The sequence below is a fragment of the Eimeria maxima genome, genomic scaffold (genome assembly GCF_000499605.1).
Source record: "Eimeria maxima Weybridge genomic scaffold, Emw_scaff63, whole genome shotgun sequence".
Classification (NCBI taxonomy): domain Eukaryota; phylum Apicomplexa; class Conoidasida; order Eucoccidiorida; family Eimeriidae; genus Eimeria; species Eimeria maxima.
This window is the reverse complement of record NW_013566651.1, coordinates 26,724-39,455: the sequence shown is the minus strand read 5'-3', so window position 1 is coordinate 39,455 and position 12,732 is coordinate 26,724. Positions and strand designations below refer to the sequence as shown.

The 12,732-nt window shown below is 53.4% G+C and overlaps 2 protein-coding genes across 2 annotated transcripts; one reads left to right on the top strand and one right to left on the bottom strand.

Annotated features, from left to right (window-relative positions):
- Window positions 1-262: 262 nt before the first annotated feature.
- On the top strand, window positions 263-4,687 carry EMWEY_00009630 (hypothetical protein, conserved; the record flags this gene model as incomplete). Its single annotated transcript, XM_013482461.1, has 1 exon — window positions 263-4,687. One exon carries the CDS (start codon window positions 263-265, stop codon window positions 4,685-4,687), a length of 4,425 nt encoding a protein of 1,474 aa, XP_013337915.1.
- A 1,310-nt stretch (window positions 4,688-5,997) lies between these two features.
- Window positions 5,998-10,562, bottom strand: EMWEY_00009620 (armadillo/beta-catenin-like repeat-containing protein, putative; the record flags this gene model as incomplete). Its single annotated transcript, XM_013482460.1, has 12 exons — window positions 5,998-6,057; window positions 6,624-6,774; window positions 7,055-7,121; window positions 7,585-7,710; window positions 7,847-7,901; window positions 8,348-8,421; window positions 8,785-8,884; window positions 9,089-9,174; window positions 9,655-9,727; window positions 9,937-9,988; window positions 10,262-10,301; window positions 10,442-10,562. 12 exons carry the CDS (start codon window positions 10,560-10,562, stop codon window positions 5,998-6,000), a joined length of 1,005 nt encoding a protein of 334 aa, XP_013337914.1.
- Window positions 10,563-12,732: the final 2,170 nt, after the last annotated feature.

Here is a 12,732-nt window from a genome sequence, read left to right as displayed (position 1 = left end):
GGCGCCGCCGGCGGGCAACTACTCTTCCCTTTACTTCTTCTGTTCCTCTTCGTTTTTTCTTCATGATTTTGTCGTTTTTAAGAAGCGAATTAATTTGCTGACCAAAGCGCCCTTCGTGGGGGTTCGCAGCTCCCGCCTCCCCGCACGCCGGCCGCCCTGTGCCCTGGCGGTTCAGACCTTGTACGCAAGAGGAGAACACGTGCCCTTTTTCTTTTGTTTATTGCCTAGAAGGTCTTTTGTGTTGTCTTTGGTGTTTTAAATCATGACGGAAGAGGCCGAGCCTGCTGCTGCTCCTCCTGCGGGCAGCCCCTCAAAGCAGGCTGCGGAAAAGAAGAAGAAGAAGACCAGCAAGAGCTCGACGAAGAAGCATTCCTCTACATCTTCGAAACCAAAGACTTCAAAATCGAAGTCCTCTAGCTCCAAATCCAAAGAAGCAGCGTCCACAAACTCAAACTGTGCCCCCGTAGAGGAACAAGAGCAGCTGGAGCTGCCACCAGCCACACCCCTCACCAATGAGACGTCTCCCCAACAGCTTGACGCCCACGATCAGACGCAGATGCCTGATTCCGAGTCACTGACACATCCTGCAGATGCGGAGACAGATGCACAGGATGCTGCTGCTACTATGGTTCAGGAGGAGGAGCACCAAGAGGAGGAGGACCTGACGGCCGCTGCTGCGGAAGCGCAAGAGGCGACAGTAGACCCAGAAGTAGAAGAAGAAACAAGAGAGGCATCGGAAGAAGGAATAGAGGCGGAGGAGGAGGCCGAGGAGGCCAAGACAGAGGACGCCCCACCAACAGCAGGTGCTGGTGCTGCTGTAGGGGAAGGAGCCTCCTCTGGAGCTGCGGAGACAGTTGAGATGCAACGGAAAAGGGCCTTTCCGGAGAGAAGCCAGGGCGCAGGAGACAATCGCCGCTCGCCTCTCAAGAGATTTGCAGCAGCTGTAACTTTGGACCAGTTCCCCCGCACTTCCGTTAATGGCAATTGCGGTGGTCCCTGGCGGACCTCTGCTTACTGCAGCTGGCTGCATGACACCGTAGGGTGTACATGCAGGCGAGAGGCAGGGGGCCCTCTCCCAGAGAAGTGGGCATCTTTCTCAGATTTCTTGGCGGCTGTAGACTTGCGCGCCACTGCCGAGAAAAAGCAGAAGGGGGAACTGGTGGTTCCCGAACGAGACAAGGAGAAGTCACAAGAAAAGAGTGACGCAGAAGGTCAAGAAGATGACCAGCAAAAGGAACAACAGGAACAACGGCAGCAAGATGAGGCTGCTGCAGTTCCATTCGTGACACCCAACCCATTGATGGTGGAGAAGCTACTGCTGCTACCGTGCAAGACGTTTTTGTCTGTCGCCTTCGCGCCTCAACTTTTTCGTTGCCGCCCGTTCTCCCCGGTGGGTCTACAGGAGCAGTTCGATGGAGCACAGCGCCGCAGGGCGGGGATGGGTGCTCGAGCCAGCCGCTTGGGACAGCAGCGGCAATCAACTGCTGCAGCAGGCCAAACTGTTGCAGGAGAGAAACAGGAACAGCAGGACAACAAAGAAGCGAAGACGCCGCAACAAGAGGGGCATCAGCCGCAGGCGGACGAAGGCCAACAGCAGCAGCAGTTTTTGGGTCGTCGGGCGATAGGGAACGGATCTGAGTGTTTGATAGATGAAGGCCGCATGCGTTTGCTGTCGGTAGTGAATTTGTGTCTGACAGAACGTCACTACGAGCCTCAGATGCTACGGCGTGACGGCATCAGTGTCTTCTGGCACAAGAGTCAGGGGGGCGGAGAAGTTCCCACCAATGAGGGCTTGTTGCTCTACTTCAAGCTGCTCGCCCTCCTCACAATGCACGGTGTACGCACAGCTGAGCAGTGGGCGGCGTCTGCTGACTGTGCCGCATGCAGTGCTGTGGGTGGGAGTGCATCAGAAGCCCCTAGGGGCGAGAAGGGGGGCCCTCAAGGGTCCTCCGCTGTGCGACCAGGGTGCAGCTGCCCTTGGCGCTTCGCTGTGGTGACGCACTGCACCCACGGATTGAACAGGACAGGGTATATGTTATGCGCCTTGATGATGGCTCTGTTGGGCTTGTCTGCTGCTGAAGCACAACAGGTCTTTGCTACTGCTCGAGGGCAGGCTATTGCAAGAGAAGAAGTTGTTGCGGCGCTGCAGCAGCTGCACCAGCAGGGATTCTCCGATGAGCTGAAGGCGGCACTTGTTGCTCCCGAGCTCCATGCGGTGTTTGCACAGAACGCAACGGCAGATGGCGTCAATCTCCAGAAAGGGAGCTGTATCATAAATGTTGCTGCAGCGGATGCAGCAGCAGCCGACGATGCCCCAAGACACCTTCCCATACCAGAAGGCTTCAAGAAGAAACTCGTAGAGTACATTGACTCCGAGCGAGAACGGCTTATCCGGGGCAAACAGCCACCCTCAAAGCAGAAGCAGGAGCAGCAAGAAGAGAAGAAGGAGGAGGTGGAGAAGGCTGAAGAGAAGGGGGAGGCTGGGGAAGAAGAGACAAAGAGGGAGGCGGAGGTCAAGGAGGAAGTATCAACAGGGACAGCAGGAGAGGGTGCTCAGAAGAAGACGGAAGTGGTGCTTAGCGAGGAGGAGCTACAACAGCTGCCATCGATCCCGGAGACGATCCCCAACAACGGGGTGGTGCTGCTTGGACCTCTTGCAAATGCCTTGCTGGCACCTGAGGAGGCGCTGGTGTACTTACTGGGTCTACACCCCAACCTCCGTCTATGCGACTTCCGCGTCATCACTTCTGAAGACATCAATGAACACATGCGCTACTCCACAGCCTCCAAGAAGGCGGGCCTTAAGAGAAGGCGCAGGGTCGGCGTGGCACCCCAGAACGCTCCTCAGAAGCAGCAGGAGGCGGCGCAGCAGCAACAGCAGGAACAGGAGCACGAGCAGCAGGACAACGAGCAGGAGGAACAGCAGCAGGAACAGGAGCAGCAGGAGCAAGAGCAACAAGAAGAGCAGCAGCAACAACAGCAGCAGCAGGTGCAGCAGCAGCAGGGCACCAAGCCGCTGAGTTATCACTACATCCTTTACCTGCAGGCAGCGGATCCATTCTCGTTTTCTACTCTCCTCAGTGCTGATTTGGTCTCTCTCCGGCGCCAGCCCTTGCATGCATTTACTCTGGATTTCTTACCTTATCTGTTGAAGCGCGGACAGGAGCTGGACAATTCGTTTGTCACATGGGCCCTCCAACGCCCTCCACGACCCAAAAGGATCATGACACCCTTCCCTCTTCCTGGGATGCCACCCTTCCCGATTCCGGGATTTGGGGGGCCTCTCCCCCCTCCCCACCTCATGAGGGGTCCAGGAAAGGGTCCCCAAGACAACATGCCTTTCGGCAGCTTCCCAAGGGGCAGTGGCAGGAAGCAAATGGTGGGGGGCCCAGGGGGCCCGCCTCCGCCGCCCTTCGTTGGAGGCCCCCAGTGGAGTGGGAACCCCCCACCGCCACCTCCGCCTCCCCCGCAGCCTGAGGGGCCTTGGAAAGGGGGACCTGGTGCAGACAACACACCAAAGCGTTTCCCCAGGAGGGCCGATGCAGACAACAGCCGGATGGGAGGCCCTAAAGAAGCGTATAAGCAACCTGTTGATGACAGGAGGGGGGGGGCTCCGGGGGCGGGTCGTCAGGGCCCGCCTCGCGATTTCTACGACGCCATTAAACAGCACTCCCCGAACCCGCCATCTGTGGGGGGTCCCTGGGGCCCCCCTCCCAGCTCCAACGGTACAGGGTGGGGAGCTCCCGGAGGGGGCCTCGGGCCGAGCGACAGAGCTGGAGCAGGAGGTATCCCTCCCCCGTTTTCGATGCCGAAGGAAAGTGGAGGGAGAGGAGCGTGGGGCGGAGGCAGCTGGGAAGGCAGGGGCCCGCAAGGGCCCCCTGGAGAATGGGGTCAGGGCCCCCCCGGGGGTCCTCAGGGTAACTCCCGAGCCGAGGGTCCGGGCGGCTCGAAACGCCACCGACCAGCGTACGACAGTAACTACAGCTCAGGAGATTGGAACGGGGCAGGGACTCACAAAGAACCCACTCGAGGTGGAGGGCCTCAGGAGTGGGGCTACCAAAGAGGAGGGCCTTCTGGGGGCCAGGGGCCCGCCACCTACGACAGCTTTGCGACACACCGCGGCGGAGATAGCCTTGGCGGGGGAGGGGGCTTCCGGGGAGGGCCTTCCAACTCCTTTGGCAGAGACGGAGGGCCGCCGCCCCGCGACAATCAGTATGGGGGCCCCAGAGGCGCAGGGATGGGCCCCACGCAGCACCAGCAGCACCAACAAGGGTTCACTGGGTATTCGTCTAACCCCATGCAGCAGCAACCGCAGCAACAGCAGCAGCATGGAATGCCTCCTTTTGGTGCTGCTCCTCAGTACCACCAGGGAACGAATCAAGATTACAGTGGAGGCCAGCAGCAGCCGTATTCTCAGCAGGGCTACATGTACCCTCAGCAGCAACAGCAGCAGCAGCAGCAGCAGCAGGAGCCTGTGCCTGCGTACGTGATGCAGCTGCTGCAGCAGCAAGCAGCACAGAGAGGGGCCTCGGTTGATCCGCAGGTGTTGGCCCAGCTGTACACGCAGTATTACCAGTCTTTCTTAAGCTCAATGTCCAATCCTTCGGGGGGGCAGCAGATGGGGCATGACCAGATGCTGCAGTACATGCAGCAGCAGCAGCAGCAGCAGCAGCAGCCTGCCCATTGATAGTGCAACCAACAGGTGCCCGTCTGAGCATATTTGAAGTGCCCTCTTCTACACCTCGCGGCAGCGGTCGTTTGTCGTCCTATAGTAGAGCTTATTTGGCGTAACAGCAGCAGCAGCAGGATGCAGCACAGAGCAAAACTTCGGTGACGTTGGGGTAGGTGTTGAGACCTGCGTAAGGGAGGACTTGCTGCTCGCGAGGGAGTGTTCGAAGGGGGGGGGTGTTGTTTATTGGCTGTGTGTATTTGTCCAATCCATGGACGCACTGCAAGTCTGATGCAGTGTACGCTCATGGTAAACAGCAGCAGTTACGGCAGCAGAAGTTGTTGCTGCTGCTGCTGCTGACGGTGCTTGTACTAAGTACTGCGGGTTCAGCTGCAGATAATGTGAAGGGGGGACGAGTAAGGGATAGAGGAAGGAGAGGGGGGGTTTGTCTGCCCCTGTGTTTGTTGTTTGCTGCTATTGCCGCCGAGCTGCTGGGGCCCCCTCCCTCCCGTCCTACCCTTAGCTTTAAGGTGTTACTTTTCGAATGTTTCTTGTCATTGGCTTGAGGTGCTGGTGTTGCTGTCTGGGGACAGCAGATGCAGCAACCCCCAGGCCAACTCCAGTAACGACAACCTTCTCCCCCCTACCTGTGTCCAGAACGCGGACTTTGTCTCCTCCCTCTTTTTCCCCGCTGTCTGTGCTGCTGTTTTGTCTCCGTTGTCCCCTCTGTCCCTGCTCTCTATAGTTTGTCTTTTCCTACCCCTGTTTCTGCTGCTTGTGCTGCTGCCGATCTCTCCCCTTGTACAGTTTCTGCCGTTACGGTCGCTGCCGTCTGCTCGCTGTCCCGATCCTGCGACTATCGTTGATGTTTCTCCTAGTGGTGGTCATCGTAGCTAGCTGGGTGTCGTATTTGACTAGCTGCAGCGTGCAGATGACCTGCACCAGCTAGCCCGGTTGGTGCTTGACAAGCTGGTGGGCGCCCCACAGCTGCTTGACAGCAGAGCAAACCAACATGAAGGGAGGTTGATTAGGGTTCTGGAGTTGAAGGGTAGACAAAAAAAGGCACTGTAGGACTGCAGGGTCAACCCACTGGCGCACCGCAGAGACCAAAGCTGACTGACTGTATAGACAGCACTCAACAACTGCACTAACTCATGCACCCGAACTGCTCCGGGCATGCGCATGCATGCATGCACGCATGTGCACGGGGGGACTGGGGCTTGGGGTAGAAAGACTAGCAACTGCTTAATGCCGCCAGTTTGTCTGCCTTGTGGGCTGCCAGTTTAGGGTTTAGGTCGGAGGACTTGTGGTTTGCACAACATCATTGTTCAGTCTGCCAGACGAACCAACAACAAGCCCGCGGCGTCCGCCACGTCTTTATCTTGGTGCTGCGCAGCGCAGGTCACACAGCGGTAGAAAGGAGAGAAGGTCAGGTGGTGGCAGCTAAATTCAGGATAAGGCGGCTACTGGTGTTTGGGCCTTCAGATGTGCATGCACACGATGGAGCCGAACAAATGCGAGAAGGCGGCATAATAAAACAAAAATCAGGCGATGGAGAGACACTGCCAACACAAACACAACGAACACCTAGATGGCTCTGGATGCGACGGCACAATCGTTTCAATGTATTTGGTCTAAACGCAATGAACGGCGCAGCTGCAAGCGAAGAAGCGAATTCAGCGCCTTTACAGAGGGCCCCTTGTCCTTCTGTCAATCAACTGGGGCTATTGAAGCGCAGAAGCAGCAAAAGTACACTGCAGGTGATTCCGGCAGCAATACCCATGAGACGGCACCATGAGAGATAGGACAGACACCAGATAATTCAGGAAAGAAGAAAGCGCACAACCCACCACACGCAAGAACGAGAAATGGGTAGACAATTGGAAATATAAAGGTGGACGGAAACACCACAAAATGCACAAACAGCAGACAACAGGCAGCAGAAACCCCCCACATCTCGCAGCTTCATGAGTTTCTGTACGGCACCCGCCGACTTCACCGCCTGCACAAACTCAGGCACGTCATCCCCGCCTTCCTCTGCAATGAAATCCTCCAAGTGATAAATCGCCTCTAGCTGAGTGTACAGATTTTTGGCGTTTGGAGGCCTGCAAGGCAAAAACAGCGGTGATAATACCAGTATACATGCAAATACACAAATAGGTTCAAATATAATGCAAACCCCTGCATACCCAGATGGGCTTTGCAGACTACTACGCTCTGCAGACCACTACGGACTTCACGCCAACAGCTTGCAATTCCATCAAATCAACGGGAAAACACCGCATGTACGGGTTACAGAGGAGTGTATGCACGCGCTATGAACACTGGCAACTTCATATTCTGGAAAACACTTCTTCACAGCCTTATTGCTTGCTGCTGTCTTACGCATCCAAAAACCGCACGAGCTGTGCAATGCCTCCTGCCTTCAAGAAGGCGCGTCGCTGCTTCGGGCCTGCAATAAGCAAATGCATTCAATACTGATACTGTATCTCCTCACTCTGTTGCTGTTTATGCGTGTATACATGCACGTAAGCAAATGTCCTTGGGGCCGATTGTCCTTGGGTCATCCGTAACTGCCCCATCTGATACACTGCAGCTATGCATGGGAACAAGGGCCCAAACATCATGGAGCGTTATCGTAATATCACTTTGCTGGTGGTTCTCTTCAATCAAATGCCACAGTGGCTTGGTAATGCATGTATGCAAGTGCATGCATGCGATAACAAGCCGATACAGTACGGATACAGATGTTTGTATACCGGTTGCATGTTGAGAAAAGTGAACCACTGGTAGTTGCTGAGCTTGCACAGCATTCCTTTGCGCTATGTTGTGCTTAGTTGCCTCTAAGAGCCTCTGCTGTTACTCCTCGCTGTTTCCTGCCGTGCCTCCCAAATATTTTGCTGTTTTTCCCTTACCCAGAACGTAAATGTTGCGCGCAGTCTGAGCGCAGGCCGCCCGCATGCCCTCTATGTCGGACTTCATCCCTTGAATCAGAGGCGGCAATGCTCCCTCGTTGTACATGGCAATGCAGTTCTGATTGTCTAAGCCCGACAGCAGCAACAGCAGAAGCAGCAGCGACATGAAGCTCACATGCAGTATTGCCGCGAGCTAACTGAAGTAAACTACGGCAGCGAAGCGGGGGTTACAGACAGCAAGCCACACACAAGGAACGCTCACTATCAACAGACAAAAATGAAAGCGCCACAACTGCAGATTGCCTCCTGTCCAATTCCTGCAAACACAACCACCAAAATAAGGGTTTAGGAACTTGCAATCTGAATGTTCACAAATGCATCAAGGCCTGTTTACACTGGTCCTATTTGGCTGTCCTCAACTAAATGCCGGCGACTGTGATCATCAAACGAGCGGGTAATGATTCTTCATGACGAAGCAATAGCGCCGAACGATGTAACCAAGTAAACAAGACGGTTTCATTTTTGAAACACACAGCATTCCATGATTTCGAACACGATGTGCTTCGAGTGGTAGAAGACAATGCTTTACAACAAGCACTAAAAAATGCCTGGTCATCCTCTATGGTGTGGCCGGCAATCAAAAGGAAAAGCCAAATGCACAAGGGCGAATGCACTAAACGATACTGTGATACGCATATGTGTACGTATTTCCAGATGAACAGCAAAAGGTTCTGCCTTCCCTGTAAGAGATATGCAAACACACCTTCGATGCCAAGAGCTTAACCAGCACCTCAATGCCTCCAGCTTCACGAATTTCATCCTTCAAATGAGGCTCCTCTGCAGAGTAAACAAGATCAACGTAGTCGCAGCACATGTATATGCAACATTTCCGTTGAAATGAACGGCAGCAAGAGCAACATTTGTGCCAGCAGTAACAGAAGCTGTTCCCGCATTCGCTTGCTGCTGCCGGCCCTGCTGCCGGCAGCAGCACAACAACAAGGAACTGCAGCGTCATATTCAGCAGCAGCAGAGGCAGCACTAATTCCCGAGGATGTGCTAACAGCAACAGTGGCGGCAGCAGCTGTAGCTGCTGCAACACACAACCTGCTGTTCACACGAGATTCTAACTGCATCACTAAAAGGGGTACTGGGTGGGTGCATGAATCCACACAATGCATGGGACTCATGTGTGATGCTTACGTTCACGCGAAGCAAAAATTGCCAGCTGAGTTGCTGCCAAAGCCCCAATTGTCTCAGGGTCTGCAGCCCACGGATGCATTCGGTCTTCTAGCTTCTCTATCTGCAAATGACACACAGATATATAAATAGGTGCTTGTATGCACGTATATGCACTATCACATAGTGTCCTGTTAACCTCGAAACAACTTTAAGTACAGGCGTAAAAGCACGACATGCATGTTTTCTTCTGCATCTAACGTCCCCCTAATCTTCGTGCAAAAACCATAGGGCCCTGATAAATCCTTTGCATTTCCACGTGTTTTACCTCGCAAGTGGAGTTGCACAGGCGCACAAACTCGGCTATATCCCCGTTGTCGTAGGCCCTATCAAAGCGAACGACATCGTCAGCCACTGCATCACAGCAAGAACAAGGGTGCACAATGTTCGTCTGACTTCTTCATGCTTAGCTGTTGACACATTTGTCAATGAGTTGCTCGTTTATTTGAATCTGTCTACTCCTCAGTACGGTTGCTAGTTCATCTGTGCTGTCATATTCCACGTCTGTTCAGTTGTCGGTGCGGCCAATCAGATGCCGCCTTGTGAACTAGGGCGTGCTTTGCGCCCACAAAAACGCAGAGAGCGGATGCTGTTGACAATTACGTAAAAAGAGAAAAAGAGGAGGACAGTCGAGGAGGCTTATGGCAAAAACGGGAACGGAAAACCCGAAGGGTCCAACAAACTAGAGCTCATTCAACACAAGGAACAGACAACTGCTGTACGCAGTGAATTAGGTACAAGCAACAAACACCAGCAGGAATAAACAGGAACAATGCAACGCGCCGACACACTGGCACTAATCAACCTCCCAACGCACACAACGAAGAGACGTACCTGCTCCAAAAGACAGCATGTTCTTCAGGTGGTCCCCATATTCACTCTCCTGAGCCCTCCGCTTGTATGCGGTCTGCATGAGGCAATGCGACCACAGCAATAACACAAAGCAAATCGAAGTATAGCACATACACAAATACACCCGTGAGAAGAAGGCAGCACTAGATGCTCCCGTTAGTGTTGCTGCTGCAACTTCTACCGCCAGTTGCTGCCACTGCTGGTGGCTGCTGCTGCAGTTACAGCTGCTGCTGTTTATGTTGTTCAAATGCACTCGACGCTTACATCCCGCCCGGCGCAGCACTGGTTCCCCATGTCGGCAGATGACGAAAATGTTCTACAAATAAAACAAACAAAAAAAAACGCAAGGAAGGCCCCTGGGAGTGTCCCTAGTGCCCCTCCTCTCAACGCGCCAGGCCACGCTAAACTTCCATGAAAGTGGATCGATGAACTCGTAATGAAGGCGAAGCAACGAACAAGTCGACAACAAACAAGTCGTTTCGTGAAAGCACAACTCTTATGGAAGTGGCCGAGACGCTACGGAGGAAATCGAAGGGCACCTGCAAGTCCGTTATTGCTGCTGATGATGGTTCTAGAGCTGGGGGCGCACCTGATTGAGCAGCTTGCCAAGGCAGCCCAACGGCATCGTACTGAGAAGTACAGGCATACACTGCAGGTCCTCCTCCACCTGGAAGATGCGCCTTGACTTGCTAGTTGCTGCGACTCGTCAATCAGTCGTGCTGCACGTGCTCCTTAGTCTGACGTTTCCTTTACTCTTCGGTCCTCCTACAGACACTCGCGAACGACGCGGTAACTTTCAGCAACCCAGCTCTCTGCTGCCGAACACCAATCGGATAACCTAAAACCTGAACCTTTCGCCGTATGTTCGAGCCCGGCGCCCTCGTACACATAGGGGCCAAGTGGTGCTGCTGCTCCTGCAGTACTCAGTTTGGATTATAAAGTATGGAATGTCTGTACGGTTTCCACGAGGGCATTCAACTGCCAAGCAAAGACGACGTGTGTGGCTGAATGTGATGCGCGGCTGCCAATCGAAGTTGAGGAGGCGCCATGGGGCACGCCCCCAAAGGGCCAGTTAGGAGCAAGGGATGAGTCTTTTGTTTTTGTTTTGAAAAACAAAAGGCGAACGAAGAATGCCACTGCAGCTGCAAAAGCTGCGCATATGCACTTCCAAATAGCTGGGCCGAGCCGCAACCTCGAGACGGCCGCAGGCGTCAACAGGGAACTGGGAAAAAGAAGTAAAAACAACAAACGTGCTCCAAATATGACCCAATTCAGTAACAATAGCATCTAGGAAGGAGTTGGCACAAACGGGGGCTGCAGCAGGTGGTGTTGCAGCCCTCGATCGTGAACTGCGACCAGCCAGTGCCCAGCAGGGCTGATCCGCAGACACCGTTTTTCCGTGAAAATATAGTATCTGAATTTCATTCGCCTTTGTATTGGGTTGCTATTTTAGACTGAACTCAACAATTTAAAAATGTCCTCTCCCCTATTCTGCACACAGGCCGTGTGCAGCTAGAAACACCCACCCGTGCGTCGCTGGCGGACAGCGGCGGTTTCCCGGGTGTGCCACCAGATTAAACTAAATGTTCGGACTACATGCCCTTGTTTTTCAGAGTTGTATGGTTGTAGAGGTGAAATGGCATTTGAAAAACTATGATTTAGCAAGCGGAGCGATGGGCGCATGATGGTTCGCTAGTATTGTATGGGTGGATGGCCTCGATTCGGCAAAAGCAGCAGTTTCTGTTACACCGGCAGCATGAGGCGTTGCTGTAATATTAAAGTACTGACTAGGTAGCAGAATAGAAATGTTCTGCTCGAATATTTGTTCTACTGAAGAATTGAGAAGAGATCCACAGTATCGACCGGTGGTAATCGGTAGGCGCACGGCGGCACGGGCCTCGAGACGGCGGCGCCTCCAGGTGGAATAATGGGAGCATCAAAGCGACAGACAATTCCTCTACCTTGCATATTCCTTCACTTTTACAAGTGTATGTGCATCTCCATCAAGGTCAAGGGGTAGATTATCTTGGATCCGCAACCCACGTGCCCCATACGGCAGTTTAGTTGAGTTTAGCTTACTTCCTTGGAGCAAGGGATAGTACCTAGGAAATGTTGGAGCTCCTTAAGAAGGAATCGTTCTTTCATTGTTCTACGCAGACCGCTCTCTAGTTCTTGAATTTTAGCCTGCTGTCGCCAATTTGCCCGAAGCCGCTCAAACCTGCGTTGGGACAGGCGCTTGACCTAGCCCTGCGCTGCGTTGCTGCTGTTTAGTGTGGGTTGCAATCGGTTGGTGGTCACCATAATGGCAGTTTGAGTATCAAATATTCCTGACAGTCCATCGCAAAAGGTACAGTGTACAGTGATACAATATACCTACCCCGAAGGCGGTGATGGAGCAATCGAAGTCTTCCCGTTTGCGCATGGAGGTGTTTGCAGTCACATTTACTGCCACTAACACTACGTATACAACGCTCAATGAATTGTTGCTGTTTAGAGTCTAGGCTTGATGAACCAAGAGTCGAGACGAGGCACATCTTTGTTAAGAGGAAAGCGTTGCGGCACAATTTGTGTTCGTTGTTTTAAGGCGGCGTGCTAGCTCAAATCTGCATGTCGTGATAATATCACGAGCAACGCCTACTCCGGACCAGTAATTCAGTCTTATTCCCTGCTTCAGAGATTTGCCCCTAAGTGCGTTTTACCTACGACTTCGCAAACTTGGGTTCTTATTCTTCTCCTCGTTCCTGCTTTCCAATTAAGCTTTACGTTGTAGCCAGGCGATGATCGGACGAAGCCAATGACGCAACTGTCAAGCTATGAAGTCCACCGTATAGAATAACGAATATCTCAACATAGCATCAACGGAAACCAGCGGAAGGCATTCACGCACTACAAGTATTACAGACATTGAGCCAGAATTGGTGCGCTGTGTTGGTTGCAATCGCGGCAATTGAGTTTAGCGCTGGAATTAGAGTATATCTTAGCGAAAACAAAGACCTTGGGTACCCGGCATAGAGTCAGTAGACTTGAGATGTAATTTCGTGATGACCTCCTCTCCAGTCT